This window comes from Lepus europaeus, chromosome 6 (genome assembly GCF_033115175.1).
Source record: "Lepus europaeus isolate LE1 chromosome 6, mLepTim1.pri, whole genome shotgun sequence".
Taxonomy (NCBI): Eukaryota; Metazoa; Chordata; class Mammalia; order Lagomorpha; family Leporidae; genus Lepus; species Lepus europaeus.
Window position 1 is genome coordinate 98,146,661 of NC_084832.1, and position 23,293 is coordinate 98,169,953.

Here is a 23,293-nt window from a genome sequence, read left to right on the forward strand (position 1 = left end):
TAAACATTTAAAATAATCATTAAAAACTATTTTTTAAATTTATATAGAGATTAGCTATAATAATATATTGGCAGTCATTTTATAAAGTTACCATTCACTACATTATAATATAGTCTCTAATATAAATTTATCTTAGTAACTGTAATGTTTTATGATCTGATGAGCCTTACATTAAATTGACTATAAAATCATCTTGGAAAACTGTTTTTTTAATATTTTAAGGGATTGTAAGCATTCCAATCTATTAGGAGCACAACAGAATAAGTAATGGATATTAAATTGCACACAGAATATAAAATCAAAAAGTCATATATTTGTAGGAAATTACCAAAGCAAGCAAGAAATGATTTTAAAATATTAAATTATTAAACAACTTCTCTTTCCATTCTGATAAAAAAAAAAAGTTATGGAATCAGCACACTGTGTTTATGTATCTCAGACACCTTTCAGAATAAAACCTCAAAAGGGTTAACCATCTCAAAAACCTTCCCAAGCCCAAAAAATTTCTTTTAAAAATCCACTTAAACACTCTGGCCTCAGAATCAGCCTTTAAGGCATTCAGATCTGTCTGAAGAGCCTATGAGAGTATTTTAGACATGGAAAGCCAAGACACTCTGAAAAAAAAAAAAAAGAAGAAGAAGAAGAAGAAGACCTAAATGAAGGATCTCAGCGAGTGTGATCCCAGAGGAAAGTACGGGGCCATCAAGGTAGGAGGTACCTTTCTCTGAAGGGAGGAGAGAACTTCCACTTTGACTATGACCCAGTCGGAATAAGATCAAAGTCGGCAAACCCTAAAGGCTTCCATAGCCTTGGCAACTCATGACTAGAGCCTAGGGAGATTACTGACGCCATAAACAAGAGTGTCAAATTGTTAAACCAACATCAAGAGTCACTGTGTACTTACGTCCCATGTGGGATCTGTCCTTAATGGATTGTCCAATGTGAAGTAATGATATAGCTAGTACTGAAACAGTATTTTTACACTTTGTGGTTATGTGTGGGTTCAAACTGATGAAATCTTTACTTAGTATATACTGAAACGATCTTCTGTATATAAAGATAATTGAAAATGAAAAAAAAACTTGCTGTTAAATTGGAAATTACATAGAAAAGTAATCAATCTTTTTAAAAAAAATATCATGTGGGATCTCTGTCATTAATGTGCTGTACACTGTTATTTAATGCTATAACTAGTACTCCAACAGTAGTTTTTCACTTTGTGTTGTTAAGTGAGGGCAAACTGTTGAAATCTTTATATATGCTAAACTGATTTTCTGTATATAAAGAGAATTGAAAATGAATCTTGATGTGAATGGAAGGGGAGAGCAAGTGGGAAAGGGGAGGGTTGTGGGTGGGAGTGAAGTTATGGGGGGGAAGCCATTGTAATCCATAAGCTGTACTTTGGAAATTTATATTCATTAAATAAAAGGTAAAAAAAAATCCACTTAAAAGACAATAGAACCAGCATACATAATCGTAACACATAATTTATCTTTTAGTAATATGTTAATGCTTTCTTTTACATTTGTAATCAAAAATTTATTGGCAGAAATAAAATGCACATGCCCACACACAGCTGGGAAAGGAAAATTTCAGGAAACAGAAGTAAAAACATTTTTTTAAAAAATAAATTGACTACATTTCATCTTATTTTATATTTTTGGGCTGATAACTATTGTTCTTTAGAAAATGTTTAGGGAGCAGGAAAGGGGAGGATTGCGGGTGGGAGGGAAGTTATGGAGGGGGAAGCCATTGTAATCCATAAGCTGTACTTTGGAAATTTATATGCATTAAATAAAAGTTAAAAAAAAAAAGAAAATGTTTACTTCTTCCTTCTTGAGTGTGTCTTCTATAGTCTCCAGGTGTGCCATAGCTCCCTTGAGGGCATTTTGCACTTAGTCCTCTGTCAACAGATCTCTTGCCTAAGGTATTTGGGTTGCAGGCACCTAAATAAAAAGCTTCACTTTTTGACTTTTTAATTTATAAAAGTTCACCAAAAAGAAATCCATATGGCAAGTCCACAAAAATATTTTCTTTCCTAAGAATCAAACACTTTTACAGTAATAAGGATCTCTTAATGTTTTTAAGTCTTAAACTAGAGTTTTATTTTTATTTTCCAGGACCACAACTCGATTTTCCAGGCACTTCACTTGTTCTTTCTTCTTTCTTTTTTTATTTTTTTAATTTATTTTTATTTATTTATTTATTTATTTATTTATTTTATTTAATGAATATAAATTTCCAAAGTACAGCTTATGGATTACAAAGACTTCCCTCACCCATAACTTCCCCCCCACCCACAACCCTCCCCTTTCCCACTTGCTCTCCCCTTCCATTCACATCAAGATTCATTTTCAATTCTCTTTATATACAGAAAATCAGTTTAGCATATATAAAGATTTCAACAGTCTGCACTCACATAGCAACACAAAGTGAAAAACTACTGTTGGAGTACTAGTTATAGCATTAAATAACAGTGTACAGCACATTAATGACAGAGATCCCACATGATATTTTTTTTAAAAAGATTGATTACTTTTCTATGTAATTTCCAATTTAACAGCAAGTTTTTTTTTCATTTTCAATTATCTTTATATACAGAAGATCGTTTCAGTATATACTAAGTAAAGATTTCATCAGTTTGAACCCACACATAACCACAAAGTGTAAAAATACTGTTTCAGTACTAGCTATATCATTACTTCACATTGGACAATCCATTAAGGACAGATCCCACATGGGACGTAAGTACACAGTGACTCTTGATGTTGGTTTAACAATTTGACACTCTTGTTTATGGCGTCAGTAATCTCCCTAGGCTCTAGTCATGAGTTGCCAAGGCTATGGAAGCCTTTAGGGTTTGCCGACTTTGATCTTATTCCGACTGGGTCATAGTCAAAGTGGAAGTTCTCTCCTCCCTTCAGAGAAAGGTACCTCCTACCTTGATGGCCCCGTACTTTCCACTGGGATCACACTCGCTGAGATCCTTCATTTAGGTCTTCCTCCTCCTCCTCCTCCTCCTCCTCCTCCTCCTCCTCCTCCTCCTCCTCCTCCTTCTTCTTCTTCTTCTTCTTCTTCTTCTTCTTTTCCTGAGTGTCTTGGCTTTCCATGCCTAAAATACTCTCATAGGCTCTTCAGCCACATCCAAATACCTTAAGGGCTGATTCTGAGGCCAGAGTGCTATTTAGGACATCTGTCATTCCATGAGTCTGCTGTGTCTCCCACTTCCCACATTGGATCGTTCACTCCCTTTTTTGGTTTTATCAGTTAGTATTAGCAGACATTAGTCTTCTTTGTGTGATCCCTTTGACTCTTAAATCCATCAGTGTGATCAATTGTGAACTGAAATTGATCACCTGGACTAGTGAGATGGCATTGGCACATGCCACCTTGATGGGATTTTTTTGGAATCCCCTGGCACGTTTCTAACTCCATCATTTGGGGCAAGTCCGATAGAGCATGTCCCCAGTTGTACATCTCCTCCCTCTCTTTTTCTCATTCTTATATTTAACCAGGATCACTTTTCAGTTAAGATTTAGACACCTAGGAATAATTGTGTGTTAATTACAGAGTTCACAAAAAAATACTAAAATGGATAAAGTATTACATTGTACATCAACAGTCAGCACAAGAGCTGATCAAGTCACTGTTTCTCATAGTGTCCATTTCATTTCAACAGGTTTCCCTTTGGCGCTCAGTTAGTTGTCACCAATCAGGGAAAACAAATTATATTTGTCTCTTTGGGACTGGCTTAATTCACTCAGCATGATGTTTTCCAGATTCCTCCATCTTGTTGCAAATGACTGGGTTTCATTGTTTTTGACTGCTGTATAGTATTCTATAGAGTACATGTCCCATAATTTCTTTATCCAGTCTACTGTTGATGGGCATTTGGGTTGGTTCCAGGTCTTAGCTATTGTGAATTGAGCTGCAATAAACATTAATGTGCAGATGGCTTTTTTGTTTGCCAATTTAATTTCCTTTGGGTAAATTCCAAGGAGTGGGATGGCTGAGATGAATGGAAGGGTTATATTCAGGTTTCTGAGGAATCTCCAGACTAACTTCCATAGTGGCTTAACCAGTTTGCATTCCCACCAACAGTGGGTTAGTGTCCCTTTTTCCCCACATCCTCTCCAGCATCTATTGTTGGTAGATTTCTGAATGTGAGCCATTCTGACCGGGGTGAGGTGAAACCTCACTGTGGTTTTGATTTGCATTTCCCTGATTGCTAGTGATCTTGAACATTTTTTCATGTGTCTGTTGGCCATTTGGATTTCCTCTTTGGAAAGATGTATGTTGAGGTCTTTGGCCCATCTCTTAAGTGGGTTGTTTGTTTTGATGTTGTTGAGTTTCTTAATTTCTTTGTAGATTCTGGTTATCAACCCTTTATCTGTTGCATAGTTTGCAAATATTTTTTCCCATTCTGTCGGTTGCCTCTTCACTTTCCTGACTGTTTCTTTTGCAGTACAGAAACTTCTCAGTTTGATGCAATCCCAATAGTTAATTTTGGCTTTGACTGCCTGTGCTCCTGTGGTATTTTCCAAGTCTTTTCCTGTGCCTATACCTTGCAGGGTTTCTCCAATGCTCTCTAATAATTTGATGGTGTCGGGTGGTAGATTTAAGTTTTTAATCCATGTTGAGTGAATTTTTGTGTAAGGTGAAAGGTAGGGGTCTTGCTTCAAGCTTCTGCAGGTGGAAATCCAGTTTTCCCAGCACCATTTATTAAATAGACTGTCCTTACTCCAGGAATTGGTTTTGGATCTTTGATCAAATATAAGTTGGCTGTAGATGTTTGGGTTGATTTCTGGTGTTTCTATTCTGTTCCATTGGTCTTTCCATCTGTTTCTGTACCAGTACCATGCTGTTTTGAAAACTACTGCCCTGTAGTATGTCCTGAAATCTGGTATTGTGATGCCTCCTGCTTTGTTTTTGTTGTACAAGATTGCTTTAGCTAGTCGAGGTCTCCTGTGTCTCCATATGAATTTCAGCATCATTTTTTCCAGATCTGAGAAGAATGTCTTTGGTATCTTGATTGGTATTGCATTGAATGTATAAATTGCTTTTGGGAGAATAGACATTTTGATGATATTGATTCTTCCAATCCATGAGCATGGAAGATTTCTCCATTTTTTTGTATTCTCTTCTATTTCTTTCTCTAAGGTTTTGTAATTTTCATCATAGAGATCTTTAATGTCCTTGGTTAAGTTTATTACAAGGTATTTGATTGTTTTTGTAGCTATTGAAAATGGGATTAAACTGAGAAGTTCTCCCTCAGCCGCGGCATTGTCTGTGTATACAAAGGCTGTTGATTTTTGTGCATTGATTTTATATCCTGCTACTTTGCCAAACTCTTCTATGAGTTCCAATAGTCTCTTAGTAGAGTTCTTTGGATCCCCTAATAAAGAATCATATCGTCTGCAAAAAGGGATAGTTTGAGTTCTTCCTTCCCGATTTGTATCCCTTTAATTTCTTTTTCTTGCCTAATAGCTCTGGCTAAAAGTTCCAGAACTACATTGAAAAGCAGTGGTGAGAGTGGGCATCCCTGTCTAGTACCAGATCTCAGTGGAAATGCTTCCAACTTTTCCCCATTCAATACAATACTGGCCGTAGGTTTTTTGTAAATTGCTTTGATTGTATTCAGGAATGTTCCTTCTATACCCAGTTTGCTTAGGGTTTTCATCATGAAAGGGTGTTGTATTTTATCAAATGCTTTCTCTGCGTCTATTGAGAGAATCATATGGTTTTTCTTCTGCAGTCTGTTAATGTAGTGTATTACGTTGATTGTTTTGCGAACATTGAACCATCCCTGCATACCAGGGATAAATCTCACTTGGTCTGGGTGGATGATCTTTCTGATGTGATGTTGCATTCTATTGGCCAGAATTTTATTGAGGATTTTTGCATCTATGTTCATCAGGGATATTGGTCTGTAATTCTCTTTCAATGCTGCATCTTTTTCCGGCTTAAGAATTAAGGTGATGCTGGCTTCATAGAAAGAATTTGGGAAGATTCCCTCTTTTTCGATTGCTCTGAATAGTTTGAGGAGAATTGGAGTTAATTCTTCTTTAAATGTCTGGTAGAATTCAGCAGTGAATCCATCTGGTCCTGGGCTTTTCTTTGTTGGGAGGGCCTTTATTACTGTTTCAATTTCTGTGTCAGTTATGGGTCTGTTTAGGTTTTCTATGTCTTCCTGGTTCAATTTAGGTAGGTTGTATGTGTCCAGGAATCTATCCATTTCTGATAGATTTCCCTGTTTGCTGGCATAAAAGTCCTTGTAGTAATTTCTGATGATTCTTTTTATTTCTGTGGTTTCTGTTGTTATGTTTCCTTTTTCATCTCTGATTTTATTGATTTGAGTCTTTTCTTTTTTTAGTTAGTTGGGCCAATGGGGTGTCAATTTTGTTATTTTTTTTTTCAAAAAACCAGCTCCTCGTTTGGCTGATTTTTTGTAATGTTTTTTGGATTCAATCCTGTTGATTTCTTCTCTGATTTTAATTATTTCTCATCTCCTACTAGCTTTGGGTCTGGTTTGCTGCTGATTTTCTAGATCCTTGAGATGAACTGAAAACTCATCTATTTGGTGCCTTTCCAATTTCTTGATGTAGGCACCTATTGATATAAACTTTCCTCTTAACACTGCTTTTGTTGTATCCTATAGTTTTTGGTATGATGTGCTGTTATCCTCATTTACTTCCAGAAAATTTTTGATTTCTCTTTTAATTTCTTCTATGACCCATTATTCATTCAGGAGCATGTTATTCAGTCTCCATGTGTTTGCACATGCTCTAGGGATTCCCGAGTTGCTAATTTCCAACTTCATTCCTTTGTGGTCTGAGAAGCTGCATGGTATGATTCTAATTCTTTTGAATTTGCTGAGACTTGCTTTATAGCCTAGTATGTGGTCAATCCTAAGGAAGGTTCCATGTAATGCTGAGAAGAATGTAAATGCTTTCTGTGTAGGATAAAAAGTTCTGTAGATATCTGTTAGGTCCATTTGAGCTATAGTGTCGTTTAAACCTACTGTCTCCTTGTTGGTCTTCTGTCCTGTTGATCTGTCTATCTCTGAGAGTGGAGTATTGAAGTCCCCCAGTACTATTGTATTGGGGTCTAAGTCTCCCTTTAAGTCCCTTAACAAGTCTTTTAAATAAACCGGTGCCCTGTAATTAGGTGCATATACATTGATAATCGTTATATCTTCCTGTTGAATGGATCCCTTAATCATTATATAGTGCCCCTCTTTGTCTCTCCTAATAGTTTTTGTGGTAAAATTTATGGCTACGCCCACTCTTTTTTCATTTCTGTTGGCATGGTATATATTTTTCCAGCCTTTCACTTTCAGTCTGTGTGCATCTTTGTTAGAAAGATGTGTTTCTTGTAAGCAGCAAATAGATGGGTTTTGTTCCTTAACCCAATCAGCCAATCGGTGTCTTTTAACTGGATTGTTCAGGCCTTTAACGTTTAATGTGACTATCGATAAGTAGTAACTTTGCCCTATCATTTTTGGGTTTCCTGTAATCTTTTGCTGTGAGGTTTCCTTCCTTTACTTTCTTTCATATTGGTGACCGTGTTTCTGTGTTTCTGCGTGTAACACATCTTTAAGCATCTTTTGCAGGGCTGGACGAGTGGCGATGAATTCTTTCAATTTCTGTTTGCTGTGAAAGGTCTTTCTTTCACCTTCATTCACAAATGAGAGCTTTGCAGGATATAATATCCTGGGCTGGCAGTTTTTCTCTCTTAGTACCTGGGCTATGTCTCGCCATTCTCTCCTAGCTTGTAGGGTTTCTGATGAAAGTCTGCTGTAAGTCTAATTGGGGATCCTCTGAGAGTGCTCTGACGTTTCTCTCTTGCACATTTTAAGATCTTTTCTTTATGTTTCACTGTAGTGAGTTTAATTACAATGTGTCGTGGTGAGGATCTCTTTTGGTCATGTTTATTAGGGGTTCTATGAGCTTCCTGTACTAAGATGCCTCTTTCCTTCTCCAAACCTGGGAAATTTTCTGCTAATATCTCACTGAAAATGCCTTCTAATCCTTTCTCCCTTTCCATGCCTTCAGGAACTCCTAGAACCCGAATGTTGGGTTTTTTAATAGTATCCTGTAGATTCTCGACAATATTTTTTAGATTTCTAATTTCTTCTTCTTTTCTTTGGTTTGCCTGTTTCCTTTCCTGTTCTCTGTCTTCTAAGTCCGATATTCTCTCTTCTGCTTCACCCATTCTGTTTTTAAGGCTCTCTAATGTGTTTGTCATTTGATCTATTGAATTCTTCATTTCATTATGATTTCTCGTCACTATCACTGTTTCTTGTTCTACTAGTTGTTTCATTTCATTTTGATTCCTCCTTAATATTTCATTTTCACGAGAGAGATTTTCTATCTTGTCCATTAAGGATTTCTATAGTTCAAGAATTTGTTTTTGAGAGCTTCTTAATGATCCTACCAATTTTTTGAGATCTGCTTCTTGCATTTCTTCTATCTCATCATCTTCATAATCTTGAATTGGGGTGTCTTTTTCATTTGGGGGCATCATAGTGTCTTCCTTGCTCTTGTTACCTTGGTTTCTACATTTGTTTGGCATCTTGGAGGTATGGCCAAAGAGCTCTGTTTGGTTCTTCAGGGTTAAGGCCCAGGGTAACTCACCCAGATTGTTCTCTGGCTTGCTCTCTTGCTCTCTCTTTTTTTTTTTTTTTTTTTAGACTCAGTTGGGAAGAAATTCCACACAGCTCACCGGGTTGCCTAGGCTAAGGAGTTTGTTTTACATATGTAAAATGGTGCCTGCTCTTTGTCTTGTAAGGTGAGTGCAGAGAGAGGCTAGTGTCCCTGCTGGTTCCCCTTATTTATTCGCTTTTTTTTTTTTCTCTCCTCCAGTCAGCCTGGTGCAGTTTCCCCGATGTGTGAGTTCAGACCACGCTCTAACCTTCCCGGCCAATGTCTCAGGTTACCTTTCCTTCCAGTGCTGGGGCTCAAATTCTGTGGCTGGGCTTCTGTGGCTGGGCTCGCTGTTTTCCCCACTCTCGCGGCTCCCGTGGCTCCTGCGGTGCAGCTCGGTGCAGCTCCGTGTGGCTCGGTGCAGCTCGGCGTGGCAGTGGGCCACCTTGCTCTCCCGTAGGTCTTCTGTGTCACATCCACTAGATCCGGAAGAGTTTCCTCTGCAGTTTTTCTCTGAGTCTCTTCCTGAGGGTACAGTAACTCCACTTTTGTTAAACTATCTTTTCCCGAACTGTTGGTGCGTGCCCTCATTCTTCCGCCATCTTGGCTCCGCCCTCTTTTTTTATTTATTTTTATTTTTTTGACAGGCAGAGTGGACGGTGAGAGAGAGAGAGACAGAAAGAAAGGTCTTCCTTTTGCCATTGGTTCTCCCCCGCAATGGCCGCAGCAGCTGGTGCACCACGCTGATCAAAGCCAGGAGCCAGGTGCTTCTCCTGGTCTCCTGTGGGGTGCAGGGCCCAAGCACTTGGGCCATCCTCCACTGCCTTCCCGGGCCACAGCAGAGAGCTGGACTGGAAGAGGAGCAACCGGGACAGAATCTGGTGCCCCGACCAGGACTAGAACCCAGTGTGCTGGCGCCACAGGCAGAGGATTAGCCTATTGAGCTGCGGCACCGGCCTCTTTCTTCTTTCTGCAACATTCTGAAGCGATCCCTCTGTTTTTCACCCACCATATTTCTCTTTTCAACGTGAGGTCATCTGTCTTTGTCACAGGAGATGCCATCAGCACAGCTTGTGGCAGTGAAGTAGCCAGTGTGGTCTGCACCTGATGTGTCTGCTTATCTCTCGACTGCCAGGCTGACATGGAAGTGACAGCAGAAACCTCAGGGTGTATCTTCAAGAAACAGGTCTTTCAAACATCTGTCAGATGAGAGTCACACACTGAGAGCCTGGGATCTTCTGTGAGGAGCCACATTGTCAGATGAGTCCTGAGATACCTCACTCTCTGACAAAGATGAGCCCTGGTGAGAAACAGGAGCTCCCTCCACTGCTGGACCAGGCTGAGGTCTGTCAGTGAAGTGCTGCTTCCGTGGGAATCTTCCACAATCAGCTGAGCCTGCTGCCTTCCATCCATCTGGCACAGGAATGTCCACTGTACCCTCCCAGGTGGATCTGCATTCACTACCCATGTCCCCACCCTGTCTCATCACAGGGGCTGTGCCTCTGTCTCCAGGGGCAAGTGAGGCGGGGAGAAGCAGTGTCATTTAACAACCAACCATCCTCCACAGTCAGGACCACCACTGGTGGCATGATGGACACCAGACTGGGGGTGGAACTAATTTATTATTTTTAAATCCATCCCTAAGCTCTCCAACACCATAAACATAAACATCTATTTGTCCTAATGATTTAAAGCATTCTTTTTTTAATACTAAATTCCTATGTGTCTTTTGTCTACATTTACATTCAGCTCCATTCCATCCTCAGTCCATTACTACATAAGAACATAATCCTTTTTTAATATATTTAATATCTCATATATATCTCCTCACATCAATCTTCAGTGAGAGACAATTTTACACATTTATTTTTCCTGGTATGATTTTAAATTCCATGGAAAATGAAATAAAATTAATAATAATTTGGATGCTGGTCTGTATTTTATTAAATAAAACTGAAAAATTTAACATCTGCCAAATAAAACTGAAAAAATTAATCTCTCCATTATAAAAGTAAGATCTTTCAAAATCTTTAAAGAAATATTACAGTTGCATTTATATAGATTCCATATAGTTCCTGTTAAATTTGTTTTCATAGATTGAGTAGATCCATGCAATTTTCTTGTAAGCATATCTTCATTTGGGGAGTCACCTCTCATGATGTGCACTGTGTCTAGATAATGTGCACATTCATACTAATCCACTCTCACTGGTCACTGTGGTAAGCCCCTAAGCAGATGGGGCCAATAGGAATCCTTGCCCAAAATTAGTTCTCTTCTTGTGAATGAAAGCAACATTCCCACATCTGTAGTCTCAGCGGCATGGAAAGAGCCTTTTTAAAGATCAAAGGCAAACAGAAAGGAGTAGACATTAAAAAAAATGTGCAGGGAAAATTCCAGAAGCATTTGGTTCCCATTCCTTAGGTTTTCCCTTTGGAAGTTCATCCTTTCCTGAAGCTGCACAAGCCTTGTGAATCAAATCTATTTGAGTTACATTTCTGTCATTTGTAAATAAGAGTCCTTGTTGGGCCTGACACTGCAGTATAACAAGTTGAGCCATGGTCTGCAGCACCAGCATCCCGTATGGGCACAGGTTCGGGTCCCAGCTGCTCCACTTCTGATCTGGCTCCATGATGGTGTGCCTGAGAAGGCAGCAGAGGATGGTCAGGGTGCTTGGGCCCCTCCACCCATGTGGGAAACCCAGATGAGGTTCCTGGCCTCTGGCTCTAGCCTGACCAGCCCTGGTCATTGGGGCCATTGTGGGGAGTGAACCAGTGGGAAAAAAATCTCTCTCTCTCTCTCTCTCTCTCTCTCTCTCTCTCTCTCTCTCCAGCTCTTGTTGTAACTCTGATTTTCAAATAGATAAATAAAAATCTTCTTAAAACAAAAAAGAATCCTTGCTAACATACCCAACATTATATACTACATTTAACATTTTGTATCTCAACAAAAGCCTCTCAGATAGTGAGTTTTCATAATACGAGGGTACTTCAAGAAGTTTGTGGAAATTGGAAGTAAAATATGTTTATTTGGGTGAAAAAACAGGAATCCACGTAGAGTTTTTACATAATATGCATTTTCTATGAACTTTTTGAAGATCTCTTATATGGACAGTTTTCCGAATTTTTGGCACCAACATATTTATTTTTATTCCATTTTCCATAAGCTTTTATAAAAAGTAGTCTCTAAAACAGCCTCTTTTAAGTTTTGTTTGTTTATTTATTTATTTATTTATTTGAAAAGCAAAGAAATTGACAGAGGGAGCTATTCCATCTGCTAGTTCACTCCCCAGTTGCCCACAACAGCCAGAACTGGACCAGGCAGAAGAAGCCCAGAACTCAATCTGAGTCTCCAACATGAGAATAAGCGACCCAGATACTTGAACCATTATCTGTTGCCTCCCAGGGAGCTCATCCACAGGAATCTGGATGTCAAGCAGAAGTGAGACTCAATCCCAGGCACTCTTGTATGGATGTGGGCTTCCCAAGGGGCAGATTAACCCACTGCAACTTCAGTTGCATTATGTCTTAAAACTCAGGGAAGCAACATCTGTTAAAACGCTGCTTATATCCAGAGAGGACATATGCCAATTGTTTCAGCACACCACCATAAATGGCCAATCCAGGTACAGCATGACCAAATTAGGGCTTTCAGATTAACCTCAAACTATGATATATATTCCATTCTCCAGGATTCTAGAAGGAAAGAAGGGCTACCTTGATCAAAGAATAGATAATTTTGTGATCATATAGTACAGTCCTAGATAAAGCAAGCATACTTTTCAAACATCAGGACTTCTATAATCTGTGATTGTAAATAGTGCAGAAAGAATAAGTATAAAATGGAACTATTCATGAATATATTAGCAGGCTTCAAAAGGTTCGTGTAAAATGTGCATTATGTCTTCATTGCATGTTTCCATGAACTTTTTGCAGTCCTTTCATATTCTTGCATAAGCAAACACAGGCATCGTAACAAATAGTAAAGGGCTGACTTTTTAAAAAGATTTATTTATTTACTTATTTGAAAGTCTGAGTTATACAGAGAGTCAGAGAGAAAGAGATCTTCTATATGCTGGTTCACTCCCCAGATGGCCGAGGTTGGGTCAGGCCAAAGCCGGAAAACAGGAGCTTCATTCAGGTCTCCCATGTTGGATGCAGGGGCCCAATTACTTGGGCCATCTTCTGCTGCTTTTCCCAAGCCATTAACAGGAAGCAGGGTCAGAAAGGGAGGAGCCGGGGACTGGTGTCATTGTGCAGTAGGTTAATCCTCCACCTGCGGCACCGGCATCCCATATAGGCACCGGTTTTAGTCCCGGCTACCCTTCTTCCAATCCAGCTCTCTGCTATGGCCTGGAAAAGTAGTAGAAGATGGCCCAAGTCCTGGGCCTCTGCACCCACGTGGGAGACCGGGAAGAAGCGCCTGGCTCCTGGCTTTGGATTGGCACAGCTCCAGCCATTGCAGCCATTTGGAGAGTGAACCAATGGAAGGAAGACCTTTCTCTCTGTCTCTCCCTCTCACTGTCTGTTACTCTAACTCTCAAATAAAATATTAAAAAAAAGAAGAAGAAGAAAAAGTAGAGGAGCCTGTACTCTAATCTGTGCCCATATGGGATGTTGGCGTTGCAGGCTGTGGCTTTACCCTATATGCCACAACACCAGCCCCAGTGTCAACATTATTTACTTCTGCCACTTGGGAATGGAGAAGATATAGGAAAAATATTTTGTCTCTTGATTCCTATAAACAACTGTGCTATGGTTTAAGTGTCCCAAAGCTTCACGTGCTAGAAATTTGGTCTCCAGTGTGATGACATTGAGAGACAGTAGATCCTTTAAGCGGTGGGGTCTAGTGAGGGGTAATTAGGTCATGAGAACACCAACATGGAAGAGATTAATGCTAATTTCTCTGCGTGAATTAGTTCTCACAAGAGTAAGCTGTTATAAAGCAAGGCCATCCCATGCACTTGCTCCCTTCTGCATATATTTCCTTTCTGTTTCTCCATCATCCTGTGATGCAGCCAGAGATGCTCTTGCTAAAACAGTACATATGCTATTGAGCCTCTGTAACTCTAAGCTAAATAAACCTCTCTTCTTTGTACATTCTGCAACTTCAGGTTTTTTAATAGCAACAGAAAGCAAGCAAAACACTAGACATTATACTAAAAATATTTTTAAAACAAAAAAAAACTACAATATCAAGATAACCTTATTCACTGAAGACCTAGGTAGATCATGATAAAGCTCATCTTGTGGAATCAGGTGGTCTTGGTTTGTAGAACAATGTCACCTGAGCCAGAATCACTCCCAGACTTTGTGCTGTTTATGCTTCATTGCATGCAACAGACTCTTCCATCCACAGGAAGAATAGAGATTGCCTCTGTGTCGAGCTGGGACATTTCTAAATTATGTATTTAAAAAAAATCTATTCCAAGTCTATTTCATAATGCAGTACCTAGAACATATAAAATGCTCAATAGTTTTCAAGATCAGTGGAAGAGTTCCTGAAGTGACAGCAATGCTACTGCTCAGGCCACACCAGGATTTCTGTCCAACACACTGTCTGACACTCAGCCAATGTCCCAAGAACATTCACTATGTCAGTGTTGCTCATCTCTGCCTTCTCAGACTGTAGAAAAATTAGGCAGCATTGATCTGTGAATTTAAGAACTGCATTGCCTGATCTATTTCTTTCTCAGAAATTCTTCCCATTTTCATCCATAGAAAGTATGCAAAAGTTCCTTTATATGTTCTATATTTTGTTGGATATAGGTATTTAAGTCTTCAATACTATTATAACAGTTCAACTAGAGAGAACTGTAACTAGATATTCCAGTAGATTCTCTCCAACAGAGAAAACAGATAGTGCTATTCCACACTACTAGTCTTCTTGGAAGCTAGAAATGTACTGCTCACAATTTAAAAAATGAAAGAAAACACTTAGATGAGAGCAAATTTGGTAACCTAATTAAGCCAGAGGATCTGGCCCTCAATGATGGTGGCCCTCAATGATGGTGCCAGTTCTAACCTGTCATGTGGATATGGAATGGAGTGGACACTGGAGTACATAAGGCATGAAAGATGGCTGTGTTCACCCACAGAGCCCACAGCCACCCCAGTTTTCTGTTCTGGCTGGGGGTGGGGAGGCTGATCATTACTGTACAGAATCCTGGCCAATGATTCAGTGGCTGATTATTACAATACCACTACAGATCTCATACTCTTAAAGCCTTGAAAGATCAGCTTTTTCAGTTTAGAATTTTTGTATCAAAGAACTATGTGTTCTAGCTCCCCAGGTAAGGGGCATTACCATTCCATCTAATTATAATATAAATTGACATGACCTTGTAGAAACACTTTAAGAATACAGACTACATGTTGATGCATTAGAGAAAGAGAGATATAAGAGTGTCTAGTTAAAATGTCTGAAGTAACTGTTTTAAGATAATAGATTAAGGCTCTTGCTGTTCTTCCACATCTTGAAGGCTTCCTTTGAAAACAAAGATTTATGGAATGTGCTGTCCCTTTGAGAAAGGCAATTCCTATTTATTGGAGAAAAACGAATCCATATCTATTTTTCAGCTGCATCTCCAAATCTCTGAACCTACATTTAAAATAACTTCTTTATCATTTTCACTTGTTTTCTCATAGTGTCTTCAAGTTCTACTTAATGATAACAACATAAGGCTTCAAAAAAAAGTTGATCAACGTGCTTGAACCTCAATCACTTCTGATTTAGCTCCTAAATTTTTATTCTATCTTCTGTAATGGGAAGTATGATGTAAAGAACCTTGATTATTTTGATCATTATAACTTGGTTTCTACCCCCATCTTTTTTCCTATATCTAAATAGGAAGTAAATATAAATTGTGAGATTTTGATATTGATTTTTTCCATTCATTAACAAGTGTTAACTTACATGGCATCTGGGTATAAAATAGCAAAGATAAGTATAAATTTGCCTTCATTGAGTTCACATTCAGTGGATAGGTATAGAACTTATAAATGGACATAGATCATTGATATCCTTTTTTTAAAGATTTATTTTATTTATTTGAAAGACAGAGTTACAGAGAGAGGTAGAGACTCAGAGAGAAGTCTTCCATCCTCTGGTTCACTCCCCAGATGGCCGCAACAGCTGGAGCTGCGCCGATCCGAAGGCAGGAGCCAGGAGCTTCTTCAGCGTCTCCTACACGGGTGCAGGGGCCCAAAGACTTGGGCCATCTTCTACTGCTTTTCCAGGCCATAGCAGAGAGCTGGATCAGAAGTAGAGTAGCCAGGACTAGGAATGGCACCCATATTGAATGCTGGCACTTCAGGCCAGGGCTTTAACTTGTTGAGCCATAGACCCGGCCCTGATACTCTTGTAATACAAAAGAGAATATATACTTATGAAAACATTACATATATAAGTTGCCTTTTAAAAAAGAATGTATATATAGTTTTCTAGGATCTAGCCATTCTGACTGACTCTGTAAATTCTTTCTGAATTTGTCTTCAGAAACTTGGTTATTCAAGTTGGATTTTGACACCAGCTATTGAATCATCTCCCCATACTCCATCCCTTGGAAAACAAAAGCTTTCACACCATTGCCTGTGACATGCTGTTTCCAAATTGTCAGCCAGGATTGTGAACACTCACTGAATTTATTTTTTTTTCTTCCTTAGGATTTGTGCATCTGATTGGAGGAGGTGGGCCCTGCTCTGGGCAAGTGGAAGTGAATTCTGAAGGACATTGGACTCCGGTTTCTAGTGGAAACATAACATTCCCCACTGCCCAGGTCATCTGTGTGGAGCTGGGGTGTGGCAAGGCTGCATCTGTCCTGGGGGACGTGGCCTTCAGAGACACCGAAAGTCAGGTCTGGGCTGAAGAGTTCCAGTGTGAGGGGGATGAGCCTGGACTCTGGTTCTGTCCCAGAGTATCCTGTCCTGGAGGCCATTGTCGTAACAGAGCTGTGCAAGTTGTCTGTTCAGGTGAGACTTGGGGAAGGACTTTCACCTCCCTGCACACTCTGTTGGGAGAAGAAAAACAACAAGATGTTGCTGAACTCTTTTCTTCTCCTACCAGGGTACACTGATGTTCGGCTCCTGAAAAATGGCACCTCTCACTGTGAGGGACAAGTGGAGGTGAATGTCTCTGGAGACTGGACAGCGCTGTGTGCCTCCCACTGGAGTATGGCCAATGCCAATGTTGTTTGTCATCAGCTTGGCTGTGGAGTCGCCATTTCAACACCAAAAGGAGCGTACTTTGTGGAGAGAGGCGATCAGATCTTGAAAGACCACTTCCATTGCTCAGGGGCTGAGTCCTTCTTGTGGAATTGCCCTGTGACTGCCCTGGGCATTCCTGACTGCGCCCACGGAAACACAGCCTCTGTGATCTGCTCAGGTAAGAGAGAGGTGAGGGCTAGTGTCATTCAGGACACACCTTGAGTGAGATGTTTCCAAGGGCAGAGTGTGGAAAACTGAATTCAAAAAGGAGACATTCTGCAGTGAATTGTTCATTCATCTTTCCAATCAGGTTAACAAGTGTTAAGGTGAATAGTTTTTCATAAATATCATTATTTAATTGCTATCCATAGAGAGTAATGTCTAAGATATGAGTGTACAGCTCTGTCAAATACCGCAGTTCAGATCAACAAAGTGGTCATGAGCAGGACCCAAAAGTCACCTACTCCTCCTGTCAATCACTATGCCCAAAATCTTGTCAAATATTGACCTTTATATAAAAATCACATAGTATGTTCTCTTTTTTGTCTTTGACTAAACATTAATGTTGGGATTCATTCATGTTTTATTTATAGCAAGACCTCATTCTTTCTTTATTCTTGTAGAATAGTCCATTGAATGATCACACAGCATGTGTTGCTCCACTCAACAGATGGTACTGATCTGATCTCGACAGATAATGACACTAAAACTAATAATGATACTACAAATTACCATGGCAATGATTTCTGTCCAATAAGTATGAATTTGTCTTGTGTCTTTAACCTTTAGCCCTCTTTTCACTCCATTAATGGAATGGTGTTCCTTGATGAGTTGAGCTCTTAATCTTTTATTTTAAAAGTTCAGCAGATATACAATTGTATGATTTATGGAATGAGTTTCAATAAAATGGAATTTTTAATCAACCACAACTCACCAACTTTATCCTATATAGGTAGTGTTCTTATATCCTTTTTAAAAGAACTTTGCAGGGCCAGCGCTGTGGCTCATTTGGTTAATCCTCCGCCTGAAGCGCTGGCATCCCATATGGGTGCTGGTTTCCAGTCCCGGTTGCTCCTCTTCCAGTCTAGCTCTCTGCTGTGGCCCAGGAGGGCAGTGGAGGATGGCCCAAGTGCTTGGCCCCTGCACCCGCATGGGAGACCAGGAAGAAGCACCTGGCTCCTGGCTTCAGATCAGCGCAGCATGCCAGCCATAGCGGCCATTTGGGGGGTGAACCAACGGAGGGAAGACCCTGTCTCTCTCTTTCACTGTCTACAACTCTACCTGTCAAATAGAAAAAAAGGACTTTGCCTTCTTCAAGCTCATAAAAATATTCTCCAAGATCTCTCAAGCAATTTTAATTGCTATTCTTTTGCATATAATTATATAACCCTCTGGGAGTGTAAGATGTGAGATGGGGCATAGTTTCCTATTATGATATAGATATTAAATTGATTCAGAATCCTTTCTGGAAAGTCTCCTCCCCAGAGGAGTGCTGCCTTTGTCATAAAGAGACTCTATGGGTGCCTGAGACTATGGTAAACCTGTGTAATTTTACCTTAAAGGAGTTACTGTAAAGGACCTGCTCTGCTTTGTTGCTTTTCTTACCAAGTGTGTTGGTCATTCTTGGTATTTCCATATAAACTTTAGAACAAGTTTGCTATTTTTTAACCAAAAATTACATAATAGTATCATATCTTGATTGAGATGGGATTTAATCCATATACTAATTTGGGGGTAATTGACTGACAATACAATTCATTTAAGTGATCTATCTATTAATTTAGATCTTTAGTGTATCTGAGAAGTTTTACACATCTTTGACTAGGTTTTCTCTTATGTATTTTGTGGTCTTGATGTAATTAGTATTTCTTTCAGTGAAACTGTCCTGAGAGTGAATTTTCTCTAATTTCCTTTCATCTTTTTTGGAGGTAGGTATTTCATAATTTGAGAATTACAGAAAATGTTCTTTTTCTTTTTAAAGATTCCATTTATTTATTTGAGAGGTAGTATTACAGAGAGAGAGAGAGACAGAGGCAGAGAGAGAGAGAAAGGTCTTCCATCCTCTAGTTCACTCCCCAAATGGCCTCAATTACCAGAGTTGGGCCAATCTGAAGCCAGGATCCTGGAGCTTCTTGCAGATCTCCCACTCAGATGCAGTGACTCAAGCACTTGAGCTATCTCCTCCCACTGCCTTCCTAGGCCATAGCTAAAGGTGGATTGGAAGAGGAACAGCTGGGACACTTTTAGGAAGCCTATTGCTGCAGGTGGAAGTTTAGCCTACTAAGCCACAGCACTGGCCCCAAAACTTTAAACAACAGGAATTCCCAAGTAACCTTTATTCAAATTCCTTATTGTTAGTATTTTGCTATATCCTCCTCACATTTTTCCCAAGGATTTGAGTACTATGTGAATATTTTAAATTAATTAAGGCTAGAATAAACTGAATGAATTTATAGTCCAAATAATTACTGGGACAGCCTGAACACCTTTTCTGCCACAGTAACTCATTAAAATTTAGTAGCTACTCATTCTGTCAAATCCTATTTCATGTCATTTTTATAATCATTTGGGCACTTTTACCCATGGAGTTTTGATAATCTTTTTTTTCTTCGGGTTTTCTTTATTCTGAAAAATTCTAGTCATTTTCTCATCATTCATATAGTTGGGCAAGAAGATCCAGGGCAGCTATCCTGACATCATCTTGCCCCAGCCCAGAGTCTCACAGAACTTCCGCTGAGCATCTCAGAGTCTGAGCTGTTACCTTCACGGGCAAGTCCCTCCAGGGGACGAAGGTGATTCACCTCAGTCCTTAACTTCCAAGAGCTCAGCTACAAAAAGAATCACAGCCTTGGAAGTTGCACAAAGCTCTTGAACAAGATTGATAAATTCTCAAAGTCGTTCTTGGTGATTGGCCTTGCTTCAAACAGAGAAGTCTCACATTGTCCGAAGCAGAAATCTCCATGCAGAAAATTAGCTTTGAAGATGAGAAATCATTACGTCCGCGATACAGCCTGCATCAGAGATCCCACTGCCAGCTCACTGCTTGGTGTAATTCAACTTCCTATTCTGCAGGAAACCAGACCCAGCTGTCCCGTCGCCCGGACGCCTTGTCTGATCCAGTGGGCTCTACGGCCGCCACCCGCTCAGGTGAGGCAGTCCACAGGACAGGAAAACCTTCCCCCACCCCCGAATAAAGGCCCCACTGACACCACTCTCTCTCTGCAGAGAGCTCACAGCTCCGCCTGGTGGGCGGCGGCAGTCGCTGTGCCGGCAGGGTGGAGATCCTGCACCAGGGCGCCTGGGGCACCGTCTGCGACGACGACTGGGACCTGAGCGATGCCCACGTGGTGTGCAGGCAGCTGGGCTGCGGAGTGGCCGTCCGCGTCACCGCCTCTGCTCACTTCGGGGAGGGATCGGGGCTCATCTGGCTGGACGACGTCAACTGCACCGGAAATGAGTCCCACGTGTGGAAGTGCCCTTCCGGGGGCTGGGGGCGGCACAACTGCAGGCACAAGGAGGACGCGGGGGTCGTCTGCTCAGGTCTGGCGCGGAGGCAGGAGGGGTGTGGGAGGGGGAGTCGTGGAAAGGCGCAGAGCGAAGGAGCTGCGGCCATCGTCAGGGGCGGGGATCAGGAGCTGTCTGGCCCTTCGTGCCCAGCGATGTCTCCTGACAGCCATTGTCTAGACTTTACCATTTGGAAGCAGGTGCCTCAGTTACCTGGGGTAGCCAAATCTTGAGACCTGGTATATTAGCTTCATATTAAATCGAGTTGGTTGGACCAAGATAATCGCATCATCCTGGAATCCTTAGTTATGCCTGAAAAATTCCTTTGCAATATAAGTTGCGAAGTTAGAAGTTGCAAAGTTACAGGTTCATAGGATTAGGAAGCAGCTGGATACCTGGCACCAGGATTGTGTCCACCGCATTTCTCTCCACACTCCGTTTCATGTCGACTTTCCAAAGTTTAGTCAGGAGGAGAGAGGATCCGGGTTTTCCAACCCGCAGAGTACTCAAGTCTGTTTATATCCCACTGTGTTGCTGTGCTGGAAGTAGGAAGACAGGCAAAATCCGACAAAAGGAGAAAAACTTCATCATTGACATGCAGAGGAGTCGGCCATGAGTGTTGACAAGCTTTGACAAAGGCACACCCCCGATGGGTCGAGAGTGGGTGCTCACTGGGCCCTGTTTCTCTCTTTTCAATTTTAGAGTTCCTGGCCCTCAGGCTGGTGAGCGAGGAACAGGAGTGTGCTGGGTGGCTGGAGGTTCTCTACAACCACACGTGGGGCAGTGTCTGCCGCAGCCCCATGGAAGCCGTGACCTTGTCTGTGATCTGCAGACAGCTGGGTTGCGGGGACAGCGGCACTCTGGACTACTCGGTTGCTGTCCGGGAAGGGTCTAGACCCCAGTGGGTGGATGGAATCCAGTGTCGGAGAACTGACACCTCTCTCTGGCAGTGTCCTTCCGACCCTTGGAAACGGAGGTCGTGCTCACCGAAGGAGGAAGCTTACATCACATGTGCAGGTGACTCACTGTCTAATTCTCTGCGTCTGTCCCACCCCTGCACTCTGCTGTCAGGGAAATTTTATATTTTCATATCAAGAGATGAGCAGTGATAAATCTACAAAATGAATGTTGAATGATTATTTAATATGTGTGTTCCAATCGTGTTTCAAAGGCAAATTTTTTAAAAACTCATTTTTTAAAGCCAATACTGCCAGCAATTTATATGGAAAAAAAATACGAGGGAGATTGAATGAAGCATATAGAAGCATGAGCTGATACTCTGATAGGCATTCCAAGGAATTGCTAATGCAGTCCTGGTTACGTTGTATTAATCTGCATTTCCTTAGTCGGGAAGGAGAGAGGTCAGTCTTCAGTCACATAAGTCATTTCTCCTGCTGTCATTTTGTCGGTTATAATTCACATATACTGATGTTTAATCCTCCAACAAGCTATTAATGGGTGCTATGATGATCCTTTATTCAGATGAAGAAACTGCAGTTAGACTTAGTCGTGTCGTGTGCTCAGTGCCTACATGTGAGTAAGGTACCACTTGAGGGGTCCAGTCTGGATTTCTCTGTGGTTTAGGGTCATGGTCTTTTCCGAAATTCGTCAACACCAGGCAGACTACTTGTGAAGTCAGTCTGTTGGCACAAAGTAATTGAGAGCCTTGCAGGTATCACTTTATGTTCCTGACAGAGGAGAGTGAACAGTTCAAGGTCGCTGCCTTGCTGCAGCTTATACCCCAGTGCAAAAACTCTCATTAAGAAGAAATTTCAACATCGTGGAGAAGGTGCTGTGAAAGTGTGTACTCAGGCAAAAGAAAAGAGTGGGCATTCATTAAAGGAAGAGTGGAGAGATGGCTTCTGTCAGTGTAAATATCAGAGCCAGGGCAGAAAGAGAGTGTGGGTGAGCAATGCATGCTCACCATGGAGCGCCACCTCCACCAAGAAAAAAATCCTGGAAAAGACACTGGCTTCTCTTTTCTGCCACATCATGGGGCACCACTGTGAGATTTGTGTCCCGGTGTCCCCATAGGATTCCGATTGGATTTTTCTCTTCTCAGAATCCCAGTCTTCTGAGCCTTTATCCTGTTACTGCTCTGTACCAACATGGCCCCTTCAACCCTCTGCTGCAAAACGCTTCCCTAGGACCTGCTAGAATTTGGAGCCCATCATCAACAAATTTGCTTGTGCCCACAGTGTGATCAAAACCACCAGTTTACCTATCAATTTGTGACCACGTGTTTCTCTTTCAGCATCTTTTTCTCTTGGAATGGTTGTACTCGTTTGCTGTCGGTTGTCATTGTCAACAGTCCTCCAATGCCTTTCTTCTCAACATTCTCCTACTTTGAAACTCGTGCCGTGAGGTGATTACACCCTCTATTATCAGTTCTTCTGGTCAGTGCCTCTCAGCTGCTAAAGACTGCAGCATCACCATCACCAGGACTTTGACTTGCTCTTCAAACCATTAGTAGTTACATCAGCAGCCTTGGCTTCCCAGTTCATTGAGTTACTCATTTCTCTTTTATTTAATATTCGTTTATTTATTTCAGAAGCAGAGTTACAGAGAGAGGGAGAGACAGAGAGTTCTTCCATCTGATGATTCACTCCCCAGATGGCCACAATAGCTGGAGATGGGCCAATCCAAAGCCAGGCGTCAGGAGCTTCTTCCGGGTCTCCCACATGGGTGCAGGGGCCCAAGCACTTGGGCCATCTTCCACTGTTTTCTGAGGCCATTAGCAGGGAGCTGAATCAAAAGTGGAGCAGCAGGGATTCTAACCAGTGTCCATATGGGATGCCGGCATTCAGTGTCCTATGCCACAGTGCCGGCCCCAACTTCCTCATTTCTAAACACCTTACTAAGCATCATCGCATCTCTGCTTATGTATATACTACTGACCATCAATGGCTATCCACATTGAGATCTAGATTTTATTATTACATT

General features: G+C 41.1%; 1 protein-coding gene across 1 annotated transcript in view; it reads left to right on the forward strand.

Moving 5' to 3' along the window:
• CD163 (CD163 molecule) overlaps positions 1–23,293 on the forward strand; it is a 75,016-nt gene that overhangs the window by 41,034 nt on the left and 10,689 nt on the right. The window contains 5 exon segments of the mRNA XM_062195201.1: positions 16,307–16,612; positions 16,707–17,024; positions 19,742–19,993; positions 20,072–20,386; positions 21,053–21,367. Of these exon segments, the coding sequence (XP_062051185.1) occupies positions 16,307–16,612; positions 16,707–17,024; positions 19,742–19,993; positions 20,072–20,386; positions 21,053–21,367 (1,506 nt within the window).